The sequence below is a fragment of the Salminus brasiliensis genome, chromosome 6 (assembly GCF_030463535.1).
Source record: "Salminus brasiliensis chromosome 6, fSalBra1.hap2, whole genome shotgun sequence".
NCBI lineage: Eukaryota > Metazoa > Chordata > Actinopteri > Characiformes > Bryconidae > Salminus > Salminus brasiliensis.
Window position 1 is genome coordinate 15709953 of NC_132883.1, and position 25071 is coordinate 15735023.

The 25071-nt window shown below is 40.6% G+C and overlaps 1 protein-coding gene across 1 annotated transcript; it reads right to left on the reverse strand.

The window, feature by feature from the left end:
• Positions 1–807: 807 nt before the first annotated feature.
• samd10a (sterile alpha motif domain containing 10a) lies at positions 808–23170 on the reverse strand. Its single transcript, XM_072680941.1, has 6 exons — positions 22933–23170; positions 22494–22648; positions 15455–15636; positions 6968–7136; positions 2605–2745; positions 808–2415 (listed from the first exon to the last, which is right to left on the reverse strand). The coding sequence occupies exons 2-6, from the start codon at positions 22504–22506 to the stop codon at positions 2393–2395; spliced, it is 528 nt and encodes a 175-aa protein (XP_072537042.1). The 5' UTR covers positions 22507–22648; positions 22933–23170; the 3' UTR covers positions 808–2392.
• Between the last annotated feature and the right edge of the window lie 1901 nt (positions 23171–25071).

The window sequence follows — 25071 nt, forward strand, 5'->3', positions numbered from 1 at the left end:
TGGACTCCAGATAATTGTCATGCATACAAGACCTAACTAGTTTTTAAGTTTCTCAAACAGATTTTAAATACACAGAGACTTTTATTTTAGAAAAAAAAAAAAAAGCCAAATATTACAACTGAGAGAAAAATAATAATGACTAGGTCTGTTGAAAATGTTACTGAATCTGAGAATGTACTAGACTCATTTATAAAGATAACAAAAGGAAGAAATAAAGGGAAAATAAGTCAATTGGGCCGCCCAGAAAACACTGAGTACGTTGCCAGTAGACCACCAGCTTTGCTGTTACTGGGCCATCAGTGGTCCGCTGTCAGGGAGCTCACACCAGCTATGCTCTAATAAACATCATTCACCAGCTAGCTATGACTGAGCGATGTCAGGTCTTTCACAGAAGAAAAATAAAGGATAAATAAAAAAAATAATAAAGGCTCTTTCTGTAGAAAGGCATGGAAGTCCAGCACCACTTCTTGTGATCCAGTTAATCTGAAGAGTTTATAGTTCCAAACCTAATCTAAAACACCTGTTCCACCCACACAAAGGAACGGGAACGGGCAAAGGAACGCTAGAAAGTGGACTGTTTAGTTTGAGCTAAAGACCTTTTAAAAGGATTGATCTCTATCTGGAGAACGCTGAACTGAAATGGACACATGGATCATAATCTAGCAGTGATGAACTTTTCATTATGAAAATAAATACATACAGTCCCTAGTACCTCAGAATCACAACCAACAGTGAAGTAACATTGCACATATTACATAACTTACTCATAGTAGTCCAACCCATCAAAGCACTGGGTTAAACAGCATTAGAATGGAGTGAAATCATCAGTATTCAGTTCTTTGTACATTTCTGTAAGCGTACTATTTAATAGTAATGCACTTTATTTACATTTTGAATGCATCATATGAAAGGAACGAACATACACAATACAAAACAAATTAAGTAGAGGGGTGGGGACACGTCCTCAAGGTGGAAGAAGTTGAAAAGCAAGTCAGAAGAAGATTTCTGAAGGTATCTAACAAGTGAAATGCCTGAGATGTACTTCAAGACAGTTCTAGGCATTGGTCTTGTTTCATTAACACATTACATTCCTTATTTCTTACATTAGAAACACTTGCTTGTATTGACAGCCATTACACATTGAGAGTTTTACAGCTCTAGTTTCACTCATCATTTGTTTCACTTTGATTTTTGAAGGAGCTTAAAAAGCTTAATCTTTTAAAAAGCCATTATGAAGCACTGAATGTTTGGTATGCATGGCGTGAATGTATCCATTTTGTAAAGTGGCATTCCAACAATGCTGTGAACGGCAATACATCACAACAGTGAAAATGGCCTGTATGTACAATATGGTGGCTCCAAACCGGTTCCTAAGTTTGTGATTCTAGGAAAATCATGGTGGGATCGAAACCATAACATTATATGGAGGTTCTTTACACGTTTAAAAAGCTTCTTTACATTAATACACATACAAAAATGTTTTAAAAGAACAATTCACAACTAAAAGTGGTTCTTCTATGGCATCTTTCCAAAGAACCCTTTTTTGCACCTTTATTTTTTTTTTAAGTGTGTCTTAAACCCCTGCACCCTGTCCAGTAAACTCAATCAGCTCCATCAGATCCTCTTTCTCCAAGGACCTTCGAAAACCAACGCACTCATTCAGCATTAAATGGACAACTAACTTTGAACAATGGAAGCCCTGATGAGCTTGTTTGCACTGCCTCCTTCTCCCATTGTGCTCTGATACAGTATCAACCTGACATTATCTGGTCGGATGTGGAGTCTTCGCGAGGCAAGCCTGGGCTTGTGCTTCATTTTTGGGCAATTGCGCTGTAGCGTGTCATCTGCTTCTATCCGCCTCCCAACTGACACTTGTCTCACTGGGGGTTTTTATTGTACAGTGAGTTATTGTGTGAAGTGTCAAAACACATACAGACACAGTTCTTTGTGGCCAAAAAAGAGTACGTGTTGACGTGGCACGGAAAACAACAGTCATTATTTCTTAAAAGGAAGCCGGCTTGAACTGGCTAGCATGAAAACATCTGCTTCCCAGCACTTCTAGTTAGAGTACTGTAGCCTTGGGCTCGCAGGGAGACTACATTATACATTATAGAATAGGGCACAACACAGAGAGCGAGGGGAGATTCAGGTTAGAGTCTTTGTTATTCTCCCTGCTGTTACAGATTCAGTTTTCTTTTCTTGGCTGTTGGTTTGAGATGGAGATGGAGGTCGAGCGGGTAAAGCTGAAAGCTTATGCCCCTGCCTTCCTCTGTGGCCTGTGACAGTCTAAATTCAGAGGTCTCTCATCGCAGCCTCTTCGCCTCTTCCCCCATGCCTCGATGCCCTCTCACAGCGCGCTGAGCCTGGGAGAGGTGCCCACGCATGGCTGGGGCTATGACAGGTTCCTGAAAGAGCCTGCAAGCAGAGAATAGAAAGAGAAGAATGAATGAATACAGAGTACAGCCAGGGAGAGGAAGCCCTGTTCATGTGGAATCGCAAAACAAGCTCCCTGCCTCCGCCTTCTTCCCACTATTTTTTTTTTCTTTATGCTTCGCCCTCTCTCTCTCTCTTTCTCTCTCTTAATCAGAGTGAGTCTCCTCTCACCTCGGCTAAGCAGCTGGAGGTTGCGGCCCTCCTCCTGCACTTGAAGCTGCAGCACCTGCTGAAGAAGCTCCTGTCGGAGAGTCTCCTGCACCAGGCCCATTCTCTCCAGCTTCTCGCCGTTCAGTCTCAGCAGAGCTCGGCCTGTAAGAGAAGGAGTAAGAAGAGAGAGTGAGAGAGAGAGAGAAATGTAAATGTAAATGATAGTTTTAGACATCTTCTTTGAGTCCTTCAGGTCAGTGTCTCAGTTTCTGTTCTCAGAGCCACTGTTGGCTGGATATGTTTGCTACCGTTCACCCAGAAATTATATTATGGAGTTAAAACATAGTGAAACATAGGCCGGCTTACAAAATGCTCATGCATGGGCTTTAGTCAGTATACATCAATCAGCCATAACATTAATACCACTAATACTGAGTAGGTCCCTCTTGCGCCGCCACAGCAGACCTAAGCAATTGAGGCATGGGCTCCACAACACCTCCGAATGTCCTATAAACTGTAAAGTGGCGTCTCCATGGATTGCATTAATGAGCATTAATGTTCCTTTCTTGAACCACTGCATACTAGAAAAAAACCCACAAGATCTGCCTCATGCTTTGCAGAAGCTCTGACCTCGTAATTTGGACATCACAATTTGGCCCTTGTCAAAGTGGCTGACATCCTTACCCTTGTCCATTTTACGATCACCTTCAAGAACTGACTGTTCACTTGGTGCCTAAGATATCCAACCCATTGACAAATGCCACTGTAGACGAAGATGATCAGTGATTTTCACTTCACCTGTCAGTGAGGGTAATGTTATGGATGATAAGTGTATAGTAAGCACACTTAATTAAATGGCCAATAACTAAAGGAACAAGCTTACCAACCAGCCTATTTTGGTAACGTTATTCATAACCACTACATGTATCATCTGCAACACGGCATATCTTCCCTGGCTATGATACACCAGTTACATCACTACTCTTCCTTAAGCTTGGAGAAGACTTCGCTGTTCATCATGATCTCTCATCCAAATGGCTGCTGGGAGAGTTCTGAGAGGGACTATGGCAGCCTGCTGGGGACGCTTGCGCCTCAGGGAGAACTGAGCCTGCAGTCACTCTCACGGCCCTGAACCCCACCAAGCTGCTCTCGCTGCTTCTCTAAACGCTCTAGCCCACAGCTCTGCAAGACAACCGTTTTGTCATCTTTCTCTGCATTCCTTGCTTTCTTTCCTAGATGAAAAGCAGAGTCATAGCTAATGACTCTCTTTCTCTCCCTCTCTTTAGCTCTCTCTCTCCCTCTAGTTATCTCTCCCTCTCCCTCTCTCTCCCTTGCAGCAGGTCTGAGCCCTTGATTCTTTGTGTCCAATTAGAGAGAGAGAGGAGAGGAATAGGGAGCCAGACGGGTCCCGCTGGAGCAGGAGGGGGCGGGAACAGCCTGAGGACAGAAATGGCGGTTCTGTCCAAGCACACAGTACATGCACCAAGGGATGCACACACACACACACACAAGAACACCCACACTTGCACTCAAACTGTGCTAATTATACAGCTGGTTACACTGCAAGCGCACACTCATCAAAAGAAACTTTTTTCAGTCTAAGATATGTTCACACATGCACACACACACATACGCTGCGTTCTAGTGTTGTCGGAAGGCACCATGTGCGTACACTTTGTAGTCTGGTGCGCTGACGTCTACAGTAATTCGATTATAGTCGAGAAGTGGTACATAACTATACAGTAATGGTTAATTACCTGTTCATTTTATTTCTGCACTGTATTCAAACTGCCTGTAAAACAAGTGCAAATCAACAAATGGCAGCTGGTTGCTAGCTGATAAACTACAGCAACCTTTTTTTTACAACCCATGGTTGTCTTCTGACAGTCAAGTCAGGCGAATGTGTTCCTCTTGACAGAGAACTACCATCTGCTCTCTGAGGCAGTAGTACTCTTCTGGCTGTGGTTTGTATGGACTATATTAGAAGTAACCAGTGGTGGCTGTGGTATAAATAGGCTACTGATCCTAAACCCACCCTCTCTTTTAAACTCGTATGCTCTGTGATTTTTTATGACACCCTAAGGACTGCTAATTGGTAACTACAGACAAAGCAATGCAAACTGGACGTGGTGTTGCTAAGTTATAACAGTGAGAAAAAAAAAACAGGAACCGCCGGTGATTCAAAGAAGTAACAAGCGGATCGATGTAGGGTGCCTACAATACTGTGTACGGCGATGATAAGCCTGATTTACATCTAGGCCAAAATGTAGATCTGAAATTTTGTGTTTAGTGTGCTGTGACGGAATACACACAACAACAATGCCCCATAGATTGTTATACATTTGTTCTCTAAGATAACAATCCACAGCCCACCGATCTGCAGTAGTTGAAAAAAAAAAAAAAACGGTAACCCCTATTGCCAGAAAATAATTGCTTCTTTTTTTACAGGCCTTTTATGGCAACCCATTTATATATATATATAACACCCATAGTAAAAGTTAAAACATCTAAGAAATGTCAGTTTACGGGATTCATCTTTTGTTCAAAAGTGGCCACCAGCATATAAGAACACATGGATAGCCATAATCTTAGTATGTAGTTATTTGATTGGCTTAAAATCACAGCAAATAGTCTTTGGAGCTCAAAGATAGTAGTGTGCTTAATGGGCATGTAAGTTTAATAGGTATGTTTACTCTATATGCAACCAGTTGCTAACTAGACAGCTCATTTCTAGTTTTATTACTGTAGCTGGAAAGGGACTTGTGATAAAGGGGACTGTGATACCACAGTTGGTAAAGTTATGGGATAGGTGTTTTATACCCTTCCTCTCAATACTATGACTAGTCATCTCTGGGAGTAACAGAATATTCTCGCTCAGACTAACAAAGGAATCAGGGCTTCTGAGCTTCCCTGAACCCTGCCAGAATGACCTCTCTAACCCTGTAGGCCCCGGAATCACCTGCCACTTCAGGTGCACTGAAATGCTTTCTCCTCTCTGAATACCAGGGCAAGCCAGCAACCCTGTTGGAGTATTAACTCCAAGGTTACTGCATAAATTGAGCACAGATCAGAAAAAATACATTACCATGAGTATGCTGACTCCAACTGCATGCATAAGCAGGATCATTTGGGAGGTAAATGAAAGCCTCTTAAACAGGGGAAAACTTTTTAGGATGCATATCACACAGTGAATGTAATTTAGAGCCCTGGGTAGGATTAACATGCGCTTGGATCAAGGTCTGATGCTATAGCTATTGCACACGTCCTGACATACACTAGCAAAAACTGCAGAGAGCTTGTTTTTTTCTGCTGAGCCAATGTGACTGATTTAATAAAACATAAAACTTCCTTCAACAACAAGGCCCAGCTGTGACAGCATATGTACGTATATTAGTGCAATGAAGGTTGGTCAGACTCCAAGGTACTCTGGTTACATCACTCTCAGAAAGTGTTCTTGGAAAAGTGGCAGAGCCACAAGCCAATGACCTTTAGCTCAGAAGGTGAACCCTCCTGTCAGGCTGTATAAAATACATAAAACAGATGTGTCAGAGCAAATCGGAAGCTGGCCTGAGCCCACATGTCTTTTAAAAGCATATTTGTAGATTCATAATTACATAAATTCAGTATCTGTGATTTTGTTTGTTTTGTTCCATATTACAATTAACAAAACATAAATATATTATAATACATGATACCACATCATTTGTCCTATTATGATGTCATTTTTAGTGCCTTTGAGAAAAAAAAAAAACTATACAAAGCTTTTTTATCTCATTATGATATCATAAAGACATTTCCAGGATAAGCTTTGTATTAATTGTGTCACCACTGTAAAAGTAAATACATTTTATCCCATTATGATGTCATAAAGACATTTTTATAGCATAAGCTTTGTGCTATTTATAGCATTTCACCATTGTAAAAATAAATACATTCGATCCTATTATGATATGATAAAAACATTTTCGGGACACTATTTTTAGTGTTTCACCGTTGCATTTTATCACATTGTAGTACAAATCTTAATGACATCATAATGGAAAAATGTCTTAATGACATCATAATGGGATAAAATGTAATTTTACAATTTTACAACAAACACTAAAACTACTTTCAGTGTTTTGTCATTGTATATAATTGTAAATGTAAAAGAAATAAATTTTTATCCTTTATGATTACATAAAGACTGAACTAAAGCAAAACATTATTTTCTTTATGATGTCGCTATTTAAGTATTTAACACTTATATAATAATTTGGACAAAGTCTAAATTTGATTTCATGAAGCTTAAATTTTTTCAGCTTTTTTACCTCACAGATCAACAAAACAAAGCTCCCCAGAGCATGCTGGCCCTGGCAGGAAACTCAACATCCAAACAATGTACCTGTAATGGCGTGGTGGGAAAAGGCCTCCACATAGGTCAAGTAGTTGTGAGGACAGTGTTTCTTTAACCACCTGCAGACATCCTGCTGAGACCACAGAACCACTGGTCTGGACAAGCTAGGAAGAGTCGGACTGGTGTGGTAAACAGAGTATGAGTCTCCTGTGCGAAGCTGACAGAAAGAGAGATAGATAGAGAGAGAGAGAGAGATAGAGAGAGGTCAGAACATGTAAATTGAATGGCAAAACATAAGCGAAGAGCAACTGCATTCTGAGACGTGGCTTTGGAATTGCAGAGTGTGCATATGGTGCCTCATGTATCAAAGCTTGTTAGGAATGCATTTCCTTGGCACAGCAACAAGGACACACACACACACATACACACACATGCGTGTGTGTGCGCAAACACACAGCTTCTCCTCTTTTGACTGGGCAAGCGATGCCCTGTGACGGTGATAACATTCACATTGCTGTGAGTTCTGGGAAATAAAGTTTTTTTCCCCTTGTAATACCAATGTTCCGCTCTACACTCTGTGCGTAATTAAGATGGATCATTTCATCACAGGCAGCCACGTGATTGGCTAACACTTGGACACGCACGTTTTGCTATAAACAGAGCTCATTAAGCGGTAGCCATTTAGAAGTGTTTAATATCCTTTACCACTGTGCCAACACAGATTTCGACAAAGGTATCACTGTAACACATGCAGTACAGTGCCCTTTAAAACATTTTGTTGAAATCTTTTTAGATCTCTTTCTAGAATCAAATGCATCTAGAACTTTCTTTCTGAAGGCCTCAGAAAGCTCTTAGGATCTGGCCATGGTGATAATGCCTGAGATTTAAACAATACTGGCCCCTCTAAAATCCTCTGTAACCATGTTCTAATCATCTGCAGCTAAAGTGGTGACGCTAATATTCTAATATTAGGGAATTTAAAGCAGCGTTATATGAAAATTTGCCTTTCTAGCTCCTGGGCTCCTCTACAGCCGTTTTGAGCCACCCAGAAAGGGCACGCTTTACACGTGCATTTTACAAGCTGGGGGATACAGAACTAAAAAAGGTGCAAGTATTTCACAGTGTACACGGTACAGCGAAATGTGTCCTCCGCATTTAACCCATCTGTGGTAGTGAACACACACACACACAGCGGTGGGGAGCCAACTCCAGCGCCCGGGGAGCAGATAGGGTAAAGTGCCCAACAGTGGCAGCTTGCCGAGCCCGGGAATCAAACCCACAACCCTGTTATTGATAACCCGGCGCTCTAACCGCTGAGCCACCACTGCCCCTAGCACAGTAGTCCACAAGTGAAAGAAGCGTGTGGACTGATGCTGTAGAGCAATTACAGAATTATACTTAAATTTGATGTGATGCACTTCCTGCCTGCTTTGAGAGAGCACATTACAGTTATGCATATTGCTGCTGTCAGGCAAATGCTTTTGACTTATGTTATTTCAATTTTGTTAAATAAAATAAAAATGCTCCAAAATGACTTGAAATAGAATCGTATTACAGCAAAAAAAAAAAAAATTCCTTCTCCAGTAAAGTTGCCATTTTGGAATTATAAGGTTTCTGTGTGACAGCCACAATTTATTAAAGCCAATATAAGACTTTTCATCTGTTGTATTGTTCACTCCCACAAAGTCTTTTTCATTACTCACTTTTTTTTATTATACTTTTTTCTATTTGGTTTGCTTTTCTAACCCATTAGCTACCATCTGTGTCTGTTTTTGTTATGGCCCAGTCCCATTCATCTCCAATTTCCTTTCTCCTTCACACTTTTTGCTCTGTGCTCGCTCTCTCCCTCGCTCCATCTTTCTCAGACACCCTATTTTAACCGCACTGTTCGCCCTTGAGTGGCCCTAGGGAGATCACATCTTACACACGCACACACACACACGCACACATACACACACAAGCTGAATCAGAGGATGGTACGCCCTGTGGGAACTGGACTGGATACACATGTCCTTCTCCATCCCATTCATTCTCTCTCCAATGCTCTGGCTGGAACCATAAGGGACACTCCCACTAGGAAGCAGGCATGCGCACAAACAACACCAAAACCATCGATCAAAGACAAAGCTATTAGAGAGGACAACACCAGAATACTGGGCATGTCGGTCACTGCACATCCATCTGTAATGTCGGTTCCAGTCAAAGAGGCTGCTTTCCCCTCTGTTTTCCATTTGTCTGTTACTGTTATACTGTTAGCTATGTGCTGAAATGACTCTGACTGTTTAAATACTCCATTTGTCCCTCATGTAGGATCTAGAGACGGTTCCCCCAAAGTACAATTATAGAACATGGTTATGCGGAAGCCGACAGAATGCTTCTCATCCTGCTCAACCTGTTATGTTCCTGGAGAGGGAGAGGGAGAGAGAGAGAGAGAGAGAGAGAGAGAGAGAGAGAGGCTGTGTGGTGCAAGGAAGGTGAAGACGGAAATGCACTTTTCTCCTTTATTGTGAAAAATACAAATATATTCAACATAAACACTTTCCTAATATCAGAGATGGGATGCTGAGGGTCAGTGAACTCCCTAATACAGAAAAGAAATTAGTGAATTAGTAAAATTAGTGTTAGAAGAGGGATGTGATGCTGCTCTGGCTGGCAGACGTGCAGGAACTCCAGTGGATTAGCAGAGCGATAACAACATGATGCCAATAGTGGCACTGGTTTGCAATGTAATGTAGACAAGCTACACAGTTACAACTATAGTGTTTATAGAAATCCACATCTACAGTGGCATCTGTCAAGGGGTAGATATATTAGGCAGCAAGTGAACAGTCAGTTCCTGAAGGCAATGTGTTAAAAGCAGAAAAAATGGGCAAGCATAAGAACCTACATCACAAGGCTTTTAACAAGGGCCAAATTGTGATTGCTAGGCAACTGGGTCAGAGCATCTCCAAAACATCATGCAGGTCTTGTGGATTTTTTCTGGTATGCGGTGGTCAGTACCAAAGGTGATTCTAGGTGTATATTGAACACTTTTATTATTATTATTATTATAATTATTATTAGCTACTTGGTATATTTAAAGATGTTGGCAACATAGTGCTAATGAAGTTACAGTGTCCAAATGTTAGTGAATGCATTCAGCCATGCATCACCCATTTCTGACACAGATGTGCAAATGCACGCACACACACACACACACACACACACACACACACACACACACACACACACACACACACACACACACTTGTCTAGACGGGTAGAGGGGTATAAAACCCCCAGCATTGAGCAGTAGAGCAGTGGAACTGTGTTCTCTGGAATTATGGCGCTCATTACAATACTTCTGGGAAGAGTTGGTAAATTTGTTTGGTAAAGTTGGGAATGAGGTGGTGTGGTGATCATCTAACATCCTGACCTCACTAATGCTCTTGTTGCTGAATGCAATCAGATCCTCAAGTCAATGTTCCAACATCTATTAGAAAGCCTTTCTAAAAGAAAGGTAGAGACAGTTATTCCAACAAAACCAGAATAAACTATCTTTGAAACCTTTGATTTCAGAAGAAACAATAATTAAGCAGATGTCCCAATACTTTTGTCCATCTAGTGTATCTTGAACTGCGCTCAACTGAGCAAGAGAGAGTGAGAAAGACAGATATAGAGAGACTTACATTAATCATTCATAACTTCACTTTTCATTCTCACACAACCCAGTGCAAACCACTGCGCTTTGACACAATAAGGATGCCATTGCTATACCAACATTTATTACTCACATCACCACACAGCCACCCACCTTAAACCCTTTTATGCACAGCCTTCCCCTCTCCCTCTCTCTCTTTGTTTTGGACTTAAGCCAGAGTTTTGTCTTGTCCCTAATTGGTGCCTTGGCCTTCATGTCGTCTGAAGAAAAGACTCCTTAAGTGCAGTGGAATTCTGCTGCTTCTGCTAAGATATTAGGACGTGGCATTAGAAGCACTAATGGTGTCTATCCAGCTTGCACGCCCTGCTCTGTCTGGAGGAAGCTAAAGGAAGGTTTCAGTGTTCAAATTATAATTTCCCATTAAGGCCTTAAAAATGTACAAAAACAATCCAGGATACCAGCAGTTCCAGTTTGGCATCTTTACAAGAAGTAAATTAACATGGATGACTAATGAATGGGGGCTTTTGATCACAGATTCACTTTCAAGGAAATCAAAGGCGAGATATCCTGCTCTGATCGCCTCCTGCACCCATTCAACCCAAAAAAAAAAAAAGGTTTGCAGCTAGCAGCCTGGAGTTCATGGCCTAACTTCACTGATAAAGCACTCTTTCCAAGGCTTACAAGGACAAACCTGCAACACAAAAAGCCTTTCCTAAGATCCTTTAGTTTTTAAAGTAGACATTTGACCTCTCAGGAGGGTAAACATCTCATTTTATGAAGCTTATTCTGGCTGTAACCCCTTTAACTGAGAGGCAACATGATGGAAGAACAGACCAAAACACCCCTGAAGGAATGTACATACAAAATACTTTGAGACATAAATGGCTCCAGTCTATAAAAATTCATAGCCCATGCCTCTGTCTGAAGAGGAGTCTGGAAAAATGAAATGAGAAAATCCACATAATTAGCACTTACTGAACACAAAACAGATCTCCGAATGGATGGTACCTCAGGTAATTTCATGGAAGAGATAAAAAAAAACCTCAATTTAGACCTTGAACAAAAGAAATGAAGGATCTTTAACCCAGGCGGATGTACTTGCTTCTAATAATTACTTCCGAATAAAGTCAATTAAGGGCATTCCGCATACCCATTAAGATAACTCGCTTAGCTTAGCGCCATCAATTTAGCTCTTATTAACGAGCACAAATGTACGAATCTGAAAAAGAAAACAAAGGTGTGCTATAGGTAAGGGCAGGATGTGACTTGTGGGTCAGGGAAGTGGGTCCACAGGGGGATCCTTTGTTAATATGGAAATGTAAAGGATCAGCTGGAGTTCAGCACAGACATTAAGGCCCATATCTCTGCCCATAGTGTTCAATCATCCATCTCCAGCACTCAGGAGCCAAGAGGCTCTGCAGTCTATTTAAAGCCATTCTGGAGCAAGAGCCTTCGCTTTGCTCTGCCTTGCGGCTCAACTGCATCTTCCCCATTCTCTGCAAACAAAGTCCTGATTTGGATGGATGGCTGGACAGAGCACAGGAGAGAGTGTGAGTATGTGGGGGGGAGAAAAGGATACAGAGAATGTCCTTCTTTCTGTCCTGCGACCTTACGGCCCAAGCCTTTGTAAGCGCATGTCAGCAAGGGCGAAGAGATGCACGCAACATATCGGTCGCTTCAATAATGCAAAAGTCAGCCACAGATTGGCTTGAAATAAAGACACCCTCTCTCTTGTGGCACTGTTTTATGGATAAAGTGTGAACCGGAGCCATAAAGAGAATGGCTTATTAAAAGCATGAAGCTGTAGCATGAAAGCAGCATGGTGATAATAGATGGGGCACTTAAAAGTGATGGGTGATCTCTCACAGCTATAAAGAGGTCTTCAGTAACAGTTCTTCTTCTGCGGCACGTCTTCTCTAGTGTGATGAAAGATAAAGGGAATCCAAACGTGCCTGCATAACTATGGGATTTCGGAAAACTGTGGTATTTTACGATACAAAAATCTTACTACTGTTTTTTCAGTACCAATTCCCAGGGCCATATATAAATCAAAGGCAAAAATTCAAAAATACAAAAAATCAACGACATCTTGATACAATAAGTAAGTGTCCCTTTCTCACCATGAAATGTTATTTTTGCTCTGTAATTTTATTCATGTTAATTTTGTTTAATGTTAGGGCTCCCTGTTAACACAACAGTCCAAACACTGCCCCCATCTTCAAAAGATCGCACAGTACAATCAAACCTTATTGGTAAAGGTAGCTTTGGGTGATTGGGGGATCCTAACTAGTGGGTAAAAATTAGAAACAGACTAAAATGGGGAGAAAATAGTAAATCATAAAACAAAAAAACATGGTTTTGTCGCCGTTGGCTTGCTCACTAGGGATCTTACATTTTCCCTGTCGTTTTATGTTATTGTTTTTCTTTTCTGTCCTTTACTAATTACTGATTGTGTAAAGCTGCTTTGTGATAACAACAGTTAAAAGTGCTATACAAATAAATTTAATTTGATCTGATGTTGTATTTGAAGCCCAATGCTGCAGGGCTGAACGATATTGCTGGATGAATTACATTGTCATATTCCAGGGTTTTACTGTATATACTGAAATATTTCAAAATACAAAAGCAGACGCTAGACAAAAAGAGTGTTCAGAGAGTCAGCAGAGGTTCTGTATTTTGATTAAGACTGCACATATGGAGTTAATTGCATGTCAAACAAAATAATAAAATCTGCAAGCCAAATATTGAGAATCAAAACTGTATAGTATTTGTTGCAAATGCAAAATATCAGATGTTTACATTTTAAAGATGCATGACTGCTTAATTACTCTTTGCAGTTGTTTGATACTGATTTTGGTTTGTATTGTGTCAGTCTGTGCTTTCATTCATTCTCTTTTTGAGGATTTTGCTGATCGAAGCCTTTTGGCTTCTGGAATCTCTTGATTGCTTCTGCTTCGTTCTTTTGAATCTGAGTTTTTGCACAGAAGCCTAGCCATGCCCATGCGCCCATTTATGAAGCGTTTTCTAAGTACTCTTAAGTACACAGCAGCAGATAAACTGAATTTCTGCATTTAAAATGTGACAGCAATATAATATAACTGTTTGTAGATGCTTTCACTCATATCGCTTGCCTACATAAGTGTTTCACTCCAGTTGAAGTTCAAACAGCTCAGCTTAGATAGGTGTGTTTTTGATCGGGGCCACATTAATAAACATATTTGTAGCCAGAAGACTGGTTTCATCTGCAGCCCCCCTCAGTAAACTAGGAAATGAGCAGGTTTAAAGATTTCTGTTTAAGTGTATTTATGCATTTATAATGCTACATATTGTGACTACATCACACTTCCCAGTATGCTGGGCTCACATTAATGACCAAGATGTAATTAAATATTGGCCAGCTTTATTTTAGACCAAAATGATTTATGTTTACTGTCTCATGTGAATGTGCTGATTCATCCAAACACCCAAAGAACATCTGTGATTGTTTAGTATGCTTGCACCACACAGTAAAATACTGAGTGACTGGTTACAGGCTTAACTGGATTCTGCATACTTCTGTAATATTGGATAATTGTTAGAAAGAATTTGTTTAGTACAGCACTACCTAGTAGATACCTTGTGGATCTCACAGAAAGTCAAAATACAATGGGTTTCAATACTATTTTTAAAGCATCATTAGTAATAAAAATAAATAAATAAATAAAAATAAAAATAGTAAGGCAACAAGGTAAAACAGTAATGGAGAGAATTATGTGCACTATGCGCTACACACAGCACAACTGTTATATTGTTAAACTGTCATATTGTAATGCAATATAATGTTACATTATATTACACAACACAATATAATGTCATAATATAATGATGTTTATCATGTGTTTATGACAATGATCCTGCTGTATAAGCCATTCCTCTTCATTTTTAGTCTTTTTTACAGACAGAACTTTATAGTGTTTATTCAAATATATTCTTATCTCTACCAGTGAAATATGCTTCGTGCCACTGGCTGCAACAAAGCATGATCGACCCACCCCATTACTTCCATGAACTTCTACATCCTTGTTTCCAAAATGCATCTGGCTTGTTTAAATGTTCCTCTAAAAACTTCTGATGCTAAATTTTTTTATGTGGGTGCAGGTTCTGATGACTACTCTATAAAAGTCATATTTGTGCAGGTTTTGCCGTCTGTTGCAGTAAAATGGGTGTTGGGACAGGTTTTGAGGAATCAAAAGTATTTCAAACTATTTCAAAAAGGAGTAAAGCTTTTAAACTGGCTTCTCCAGGTGTCAAGCTATTGCTCATTAAGCTTTTGCATGCTGCTCCTTTTCCACTCTTGGAAAAAAGTACAATGAAAACAAATACACTGGTCTTGCTTTAAATGTAAAATAAAAATTTATGTTTAACTTCGTGCATTTTGGAGATAAATTTACTATTCTAATGTTAATATAATATTATAATCTGTATATTTGTGTCAATAATTACAGTCTGACTGTATAGTTTTTACCTGTTTTTTGGGGTTTTTTTTTACAAATTTTGTTTGAATGGGCTCCTACAGCAAGCTATTATATAAAAAATACATTCTAAAACCATACTTGCCAAAAATGATGGGGATATAATTGGGCAATTCAAAAATGGTGAGCACATGTTCCCAGTGTCCTCAGCATTCCAAGTGTAAATTACATTGACTCCTAGGGAGTTAACAATATTATTAACATTACTTTCATCAGATTACTGGCTTCTGGCTTTATGCATTTTTTATCTATGCGTTAAATGGGTCAGCACATCAGCATATTGCTTCATCAGTAAAGGAAAATTGAAGCAGCTGGGTCACCACAATGTGTTCTGAAATCACAGGCTGTACCTCTGAAAAGTTCAGAACAGCTTTGTGTAGTTACCTGCACGCCTTCAGTTCCGGGCTGCTGCAGCAGCTTGACAGTGCGGCCTCCTGCTGTCTTGTGCCCGCGGCCCTCGTGCCAGGTGAGATTTCCACCGGTGCAGCGGCTCAACTGGTACTTAAAATCCTCTGGAAGAGCCTTATACTCCACAGCAGGACGGCAAAAACTAAAGCTGGAGGCAGCTAAAGAACAGGGAGAGACAGTAAGAGCTTAGGAATTTGACTTCACTGCACATTGAGGTAGCTAAATGAAAGATTTTTTTGTTATAGCTGAAGCTCAGTTCCAGTTTATATCTTCATGTACGGTTAAGGAGACCTGGATGGTGTGAATTCTTTGGAGTACATACAAGTTGCTTAGTTTTTCTGGACACAGCAACACAGTTCGACATGTAAGAGGGCTGTAAAACAGCAGTGGTGCTGTGAACTATAGGTTAATGAAATTAATAGCATATGGATCTGCACATGTGGGATACGTAATGGAAAATGTGAGGTGTTGTTAAATGAAAAGCTGCTGACAGAACAAAAAACTTCACAAAACAGCATACACATGTAGCCATGACTGAAGGAGAGGTTTGAGGTCATTCATACTGACATCCTACCAAACTACTGATCCCACCTTCATTTCTGATTTATAGTAAGGTCCATAAGTATTTGGACATAATTCTGTAAATGTGCTTCTTATTAATTATTCTTATCAGCGACTGAAATGTAGACTCAGTGAAGGGATTTAACAAAAATACTGGATTAACTATTCAGAGATTACAGTTGTTTTTTACGCCGCTCCTTAATTTTCACAGGCCCAAAAGTTGTTGGACAAACGAACTTATAACTGATCAGTTATACACATGTCTTTAACATAATTAATAATATTTTTTTTTTTATTATCCTAGCAGTCTATTCTGGCCTTTGTGTTCTTAAGTGTTACCAGTGGACTACATATTAAAGTACACCTTGACTAGATGTTGTTAATGGGGTTTTCTTCATCAAGGAAAGAATTCTGCTCTTTGGTATTTCAGGTGTCTCTCTGTCTGATTGTTTTTCTTCATTTTTTAGCCTAATGATGGCCTCTTTCATTTGCATTGCACCACCCTTTGGACTGCATATGGACAGTTCCCTTAAACGTCTAAAAAACACAAACTAAAAACTTGGAATCAACTCCAGACTTTTCATGTCCTTCGTTTGTAATGAAATGAAGAGGAAACCGGCCACACCTGGTCATGAAACTGCTTATGGTTAATATATTGGTTAATAAATGTGTAATAATGTCTAGAGATTTGCTATTATTTGCTACTTTTTATGGAATCTGGTGTCCAGGGCACCATTAACAGACATTACTGCTGCTGTAACTATTTTACAGTGCAACATGAAAACATCATAGCACATTCACCCACCATAAACCAGTTATTTCACATCAGTAGTCGACAAACAGCAACTAAAATTAGTCCAGAGTGTGTACCACTACCCCCTAACACACACAGTGATTTGCCTGCAGTGTTTTAAAGGAACTGGGAGCTGAATGGTCAGGGAGGTGAGTCAGACTGGATTAGAAGATATTAAACACACTATGAAACAGTCATTTGAAGAAATGCCTACTAAAGTAAAGAAATCAGTCAAACTATGTCTGTATTATTTATACAAAAAACAAAGATTGGTTTGGAACAGTATCAGCTTATAAAAAAATCATCTGATAAAGCATTAAACACTTAGATTCGATTGGGGGAGGGGGCAAAATAACTGGATTGTTGGGGGGAAAACATTATATTAAGACTTATTCATACTCTTCACACTCATGCGTCACATATCAATTGAATGTTTCTTTAAAGAAGAGTGTTTATGACAGTTTCTGACAGATTTTTGGGAACTCTGAAAGAAGACATATTATTGCTCTGTGTTGCTGTTGCAGCTTCTGCTGTCTTGTTTCCTCACATCCACGAATGGATTTTGACAGCCGTGTTGCTCTCAGCACAAGACAAAGGCTCTCCCTTTGACTCCAGTGCCAAACAATAGCATGTCCATAATGGCATAATGGTTTCACTTGTTTCAGCTGCCACGCATTTACATTTTCTATGATCAGGGAGCCAGAAGGCAAGTGTGTGTGTGTGTGTGTGTATCCTGGCTTGCTCGCCATGCATATTCCAGGAGTAGCAGTGGCGTTACTGATTCAGGAGGCAGGCAGTCGGTGTGTGTTTTGTAGACGAGGGGCGAACGGCCACTGTGTTTACAGGGAGAGCACACTCGCTCATTAAAATCTCACTGACACTGTTGTCATAGCACAAACGAGGACAACCAGTCAACTGTGATAGTACAAGGTGTGTGTGTGTGTGTGTGTGGCAGGAGGCATGGGGATTGGCTGTGGTAAAAGGGATCTATTTTGCTCTCTTGTTTGTTTCTTTCTTTCTTTTTCTCTCTCTCTCTCTCTGCCACCCCCTCTGGCTCCACAGACCTACAAAGGCGGTTCTCATCAAGGCCAGATCCCCGCATGTGAGTTGTGAACGCAATTCACTTTGGGATAGAGTTGCGCACTAACAAAGTGTCTTTCATCACTGGTCCTCTGAAGTGGACACAGCAGTGTGTATGCGTGTGGGGGTGGGAGTTGTGGGAATGTGTGGTTGGGGGAAGTCAAAGAAAATCATGGTTTATTGTTGGCTCTATATGAGGGATACAACCTCCACCACTGCCAGCCATGATACTCAAGCTGACAACAAAGAAAAGTTCTATATATTCCCTTCTTAACTTTTCCATGTGAGGAGATAAATGGTCATTTCATGCAGAAGCCGGGTTTGTAGGAGTTACGCTGGGCATTCGCTGTTTCTCTTATGAGTGCTGTGAAAGTGATTAGTGATGTAGATTATAAATTAACCTGAGCTGGAAAGCTACGCCACGTTTACAGGACGTGTTCGTGTCACAAAAACCAATTCAATTTGCGCAGATCTGTCTATTCAGTATACAGCAGTTTAGCTCCTGCCATGCATGTTATAAAGTTATAAAGTGTGATTCAGCCTGTACTGCTTTTTTTAATTAAAGACAATACTGGACAGCCAATAAGAAAAGCTTTAAGTTATCTTAAACCCATCTTAAAACCTTCTTAAAAAAAAACGGTATAATTTTAAGAGATAAAGAGAAGTTGGCAAACGGTCAAGTCAAAATGAAAAATGAGTGTTTTCGGTGCATAAGATCAAACTGTGATAAGTGAATCTAAATGAAAAAAATAAACCACAAGAAATATGGGCCCTTCGAAAGATAGGCTTTAGACCCTGCTAGAGCAAAATCACCATTAAGCAAAAACCTTGAAAAATGAAAACTTTCCAAAACAAAAAAAGATTTACAATGTAAAGAATGTGAAATAATTTCTATTATGGACCATTTCATATCTCATCAGAGATTCAAGCTTGGACTAAAGGTTCGAGAAGTGGGCTTAGGACTGAATGGTTGCTGGTTCAATCCCCTAGACCAGCAGGAACTGGAACTGTGGGGGGAGTCAAGGGGGAAGTGACCAAATTGTCATTAGGATGAATGCTACTGGTGTTGTTAACTATGCAAGTGACAGAATGTGCAAGCATGTTAGTCATACAGTGTCTGAAATGACACAAACCTTTCTGATATTACCATCTAAACACAGCGAAGTAGAAAAACATTGATTATCAAGGGGTTGGATATAGTATGAAGCAAGTGAAAAGTCTATCTATCCACATGGCTATAAACTCGGTAAACATAGAAATACTTGCAGCAAAAGTGAAGTACATCTGGTACCTGATATAGCTTAGATCAACTGGTGCAAGTTAATCATGCAGTCTCTTGTAAGAGCCATGGAAACTAGTGCTGGCAGCAGCATGCACGGCTTTGAACTTCACAGGGTGAGTGACATGCAACATCTGTGCAGCGTAATGAGCTGGAGGGAGAGGCTGAGGCAGTTCTACAGCCAGCCCCACCAGCTCACTCGCTCTTAATTATCGATGCAGATGAATGCCAGGATGAATATGTGTGTCACTATTAAAGCAGTGGAGTGCCTCTCAGCAGGTATGTTGATTTGCTGTTTAAAACAGCGGTGATCAAAGCTGGAGCTCAGTGCCTGGGCTTACACATTTGACTCTTGTTTACTTGTGTGAATATAGGCTTTGTGTGTACGTGTGTGTGTGAGTGTGTGTATGCATGGTTCTGTATGCGTATATGAATATATGAGTCCTTGGGTGGATAATAGATTTGTGTATGAATGTGTAAGAATGGATCCTTGGAAGCCTAGTGTTATTTACAGTTAGTAAATCTAGTACCCGCATTGTTTAAGCAGTGCTTGTTCACATTTATACAGGTTTTTTTGGTTAAGGTTAAAGGCATTACTCAGTACTGAGTTCTGTCATCAACAATACTTCCCACTACATCATTTAGAACACAATGTGCTAAAAACACTAACATCGTGCAGCAAATATTCTTGTAAAGCAGGCAATTAAATACATGTAATTATTTGAAATAGGGATTTATCGATCCAATCTAGTGAATTGGGATCGGGACAGTCTATAAATATTTTTCATATTTTTAATGGATACCGGCTTGAACGATCACTGTTTAGAAGGTGAACTATCCTTTTTTGTTTTTGAGTACTGTTTTACCAGCAGGTATATAGTGTTTCATGTAGCAGGGTGGCAAGTGACCATTAGTGGAGGAACTGGATCCCTAATTGAAAAGATTTTCCTTTACAAGGTTCCAAAAACAACTAAAATCCATAGTAACTCCAGTAATGTAATGAATCCAATTTTTATGTATTAATTTTAAAAAATCTTTTTTTTTATAGTATTACTAAATAACTGAATTGTTTTGGCAACACTTTATATGCATAGGACGCATTAGACGCTTTGTAGATATTTCATTTACATTGAACTTACATTCAATGTAACAAGCCTCAACATAACCCTCCCCCCCCGAGTCTTAAGCCTAGCTTTGGCCCTAATCCTAACCTGAACACAAACACCGTTGAGAGTTTTACCAGACAGTTTGTTAACAATTTTAACTAGGACTGGGCAATTCATTGAAAACTGATACTGGAACTGACATTCAGAACCACTAATGGACATAATCTTGCCCTGTCCAGTCTCTGACATGGAAACAACATGGAAATGAACGCAAACAATGAGCCAAGTGAGCAACCTGAGTAACTTATACAATTGTTCATTAATCATAATAATAGATTTGATGTCAATATTGTAAATAGAGAGTATGTATAGTGGGTGTATATGTATAGTATACATTAATAATAAATACTTAGTATTTCTATTTTCTAAATATTCAGTATTTATATTTTGGAAATATGTGATCTTTTTGACATCCGTGAGGGACGATGCAAGTTCTTTACACCTGTCACAATAAACTTGATTTGATCTGATGTGATTGTGTTGTGAAGTGTGTAAATGTGTAAATGTGTCATCAATGTGAATCAATGAGGTATGTTAATGCTGGAGTTTTGAAAAAGTACTCAGCACTCAGAAATGTATCTAACTAGCTGTAAAAAATAAAATAAAATAAAATAAAATAAAATAGGTTGATTGAAAGGTTCTGCTGCTGCTGGGTTTTAACCAATGGCTGAGAGTATCAAGAAGGAAGGAGGAACCAACCCTTTGTTCTTTTAGCTGTCTCAAAAGATATCTACTTGTGACTCGTTTTTAATGTATGTTTATTTATATTTAATCTATGGTGTTCAAAAGCTTACAATTACGGCCTAGATAAATGATTTTACACATTTTGCAAGTGTGGTTTGCTCTTAAGGCTTCTTACAATACTGCATATATACACACCCATCAGCCATAATGTTAAAACTATTGACCTAATAATGTGTTGGTACCCCTTGTGCCATCAAAACAGCTTTGACACATTGGCCTCAATGTCCTCCACAAGACCTCTGAAGGCATCCTGTTGAATCTGCCTCCAAAATGTTAGCAGCATTTGCAGTCCTGTAAGTTGTGAGATGGGGCCTCCATGGATCACATCAATGAGCCTTTGAGACCCCATTACCCTGTCCTTCCTTGGAGCACTTCTGGTAGGTATGGACCACTGCATACCAGAAACACCCCACAAGACCTGCTGCTTTGGAGAAGCTCTGACCCTGTCGTCTAGCCATCACAATTTGGCCCTTGATAGATCACTAAGATTATTTTGCTTGCTCATTGTCCTGCTTCCAACACATCAACACATAAACTGCCTAATAAATATATCCCACATCTTGACAGGTGCCATTGTAACCAGGGTGTTATTCACCTCACCTGTCAGTGGTTTCGTTATGGGTGATCAGTGTGTGTGTGTGTGTGTGTGTGTGTGTGTGAGGGGATGTTTGTTAGGACAACCTGTGATGATAGATCACAACATTATCATTTCCAGAATATTTGAACACGGTATCCTCTCATCTATCTTCTAATGAACACCTCCAAACTATGAACGAGTCACGTCAATAAAACGACTCTTTCAGAACAAGACTCAACCCTGTAACTCTCAACACACACAGCAAGGAACCGAGTGACATTCCTGAGCTACCTGAATCGCTGCTTTCTCACACACACACACACACACACACACACTTACTGAGGAGAAGAACACACTTTTCCAGTCCCATCGCATCTGGTGAAAAGCAGTTCGTCCAGTTTTAAATGAGTTGTTTATACAGGAAATTCCCACCACCAAGGTCTTATTCCCAGTGGAGGTCCGTTTACAGCCCATTCAGCCTTACACTACACTACAGAGTACAAACCAGACCGAATTAAAAACTAAACTCTGTGTGAGCTGGGCGCTCAGAGAAGCTTAATTTCAGCCACTGTCTGAAACACATCCATATCAAAGGCATGTAAAGTAGCCTAATTAGACTACTGGGTCAAAGTAGTCATTTTTCTCACACATCCACTGATATCATCACAGCCGCACTAGCAGCCAGGCTAAGAGCGAGTGTAGCCGGCTGACAGGCTTCAAATGAAGCCCGTCTCCTCCAACTGTTCAGAGCCGTTTGAACCACCTAAACAGAAACACGGCATTCTGTCCACAGTAAACACACAAACCAACCTTACCGTCCACGGCCATGTCAACGGGTCAGCCTCGGCTTTCCTCTCAAAGGAAAAGTTGTGAGCTGAGACATCCCATGTTGGTCGGTTGGGACCTGACAGTCCGTGTGCAGGTTTGTTTGGCAGGTCTGATCTGCCGCGCGGTGACAACTCCCCTCACCCTGCAGTAGAAACGGTGAGAGCGCTTTAAGGAGCAGCCAATCAAATCCCGAAGGGGGCGGGCCTACACGAGATGATCTGAATAACCCCGCCCCCTTAAGCACAGGTGACAGAACCGTCGGTTAAAATACGAACAGAGCACATTTTAGACATTTTTTTTTTGTTTAATGGCATTAAAAAAAATAGATTTAATTATAAATAAAATTAAATAAAATATAAACAGGTCTTGGTCACTAAAAAAGAAAAAAAAAATATCAGAACATTTAAATCAATTTAAACCATTTACACAGCATTTAAACAGCTCGTTCAGTAGGAATGGTGATGCAGCCTCTCTTCCTCTTCAGCAGTTGTTTACAGTGCAGTGTTTCTGCGCTGCAGATGTTCGTAACCAAGCGGAAACTCCAGGCTCGCGCATTAGTCTTCACTCTCTTTGTTGTTATTTTCTCCGGGGCGGTGTGGCGCTCAGACCTCCGCCTCTCTCCTCTCTTCTCCTCTGCTCTCTTCATCGACATCACGTCTTCTGTCCCCTCCCCACTCTTCCTCTCCACTCTTCTCCTCTCCTCATTTTCATTCACCCTTCACATTTCTGCTTTCCTCTCTAGCCCTCTCCCTACTGTCCCTTATTCTCTTCTCCTTTTCTCACATCTGTTCTTCTGTCCTGTCCTAATGTAAACTCTCTTCTTATCTTCTTAATTTCTCCCCTTCTTTGCTCCTCCCCATTTCTCCTCTTCCATCATATCCTCTTTGTTTCTCATTTGTCATCACATTACTACCACTATTTATCTTTTCCTTGTCCTCTTTTAAAATCCTCTTTCAATTTCTCACCTACTCTCTTCTCTTTTCCCCATTACTTCTCCTTTTTTCTATTCCCATTACTCGTTTGTCCTCCTCTATCAACGTCTCCTCTCATCTCCAATGCTCCTCTCCTCTCAATTTTTTCCTCTCACGTCCTCTCCTCTCCATGCATCCTCTCCCCTCTCCTCTCTCCATCTCTTCTCTGCAGTTCTCCTACCACCTTTTCTCCTCTCCATTTCTCCCCTCATCTCCTATGCTCCTCTCCTCTCACATTGTTTTCTCCCCATTTCTCATCTCAATTTCTCCTCTCACCTCCTCTTCCCTCTCATCCCACCTCCTCTCCCCTCTCATCTCACATTCTCTCCTCTCCATTTCTTCTCTCAGCTCCTCTCCTCTGACATTATCTTCTCCCCATTTCTCCTCTCCTCTTCACTCCCCTCTCATCTCACCTTCTCTCCTCTCCATTTCTCCTCTCATCTCCAATGCTCCTCTCCTCTTAATTTTTCTTCACACCTCCTCTCCTCTCCCCATTTCTCCTCTCCATTTCTCCTCTCTCATTCTCTCCTCTCCATATCTCATTTTAGCTCCTCTCCTCTCACATTCTCCTCTTCCCATTTCTCCTCTCCTCTCACATCCTCTTCTTCCCATTTCTCCTCTCCATTTCTATTTTTAGCTCCTCTCCTCTCACATCCTCTTCTTCCCATTTCTCCTCTCAGCTCGTCTCCTCTCACATCCTCTTCTTCCCATTTCTCCTCTCCATTTCTCCTCTCAGCTCGTCTCCTCTCACATCCTCTTCTTCCCATTTCTCCTCTCCATTTCTCCTCTCAGCTCGTCTCCTCTCACATCTTCTTCCCATTTCTCCTCTCCATTTCTCCTCTCAGCTCGTCTCCTCTCACATTCTCTTCTCCCTATTTCTCATCTCCATTTCTCCTCTCAGCTCGTCTCCTCTCACATTCTCTTCTCCCTATTTCTCATCTCCATTTCTCCTCACATTCTCCTCTCTCCATTTCTCCTCTCCATTTCTATTTTTAGCTCCTCTCCTCTCACATCCTCTTCTTTCCATTTCTCCTCTTAGCTCGTCTCCTCTCACATCCTCTTCTTCCCATTTCTCCTCTCCATTTCTCCTCTCAGCTCGTCTCCTCTCACATCCTCTTCTTCCCATTTCTCCTCTCCATTTCTCCTCTCAGCTCGTCTCCTCTCACATCCTCTTCTTCCCATTTCTCATCTCCATTTCTCCTCTCAGCTCGTCTCCTCTCACATCCTCTTCTTCCCATTTCTCCTCTCTATTTCTCATCTCAGCTCCTCTCCTCTCACATTCTCTTCTCCCTATTTCTCATCTCCATTTCTCCTCACATTCTCCTCTCTCCATTTCTCATATCGATTTCTCCTCTCACCTTCTCTCCCCTCTCATCTCACCTTCTCTCCTCTCATCTCCAATGCTCCTCTCCTCTTAATTTATTTTTTCACCTCCTCTCCTCTCACTCTCTCTCCTCTCCATTTTTCTTATCACCTACTCTCCTCCCCACTTATTTTCTCCTTTTACCTCCTCTCCCTTCTCCTCTCACCTTCTCCCCTCTTCATTTCTCCCATCACCTTCTCTCCTCTCTATTTCTCCTCTCCCCTTCTTTCC

What these genes read in the sequence shown, in the direction of transcription:
- samd10a (XM_072680941.1), bottom strand. An exon ending in CCGGAACTGAAGGCGTGCAG is followed by an intron (nt 7,137 to 15,454) that starts GTAACTACACAA and finishes TCTTTCTGTCAG; the next exon opens with CTTCGCACAGGAGACTCATA. An exon ending in CCTCCAGCTGCTTAGCCGAG is followed by an intron (nt 2,416 to 2,604) that starts GTGAGAGGAGAC and finishes CTCTGCTTGCAG; the next exon opens with GCTCTTTCAGGAACCTGTCA.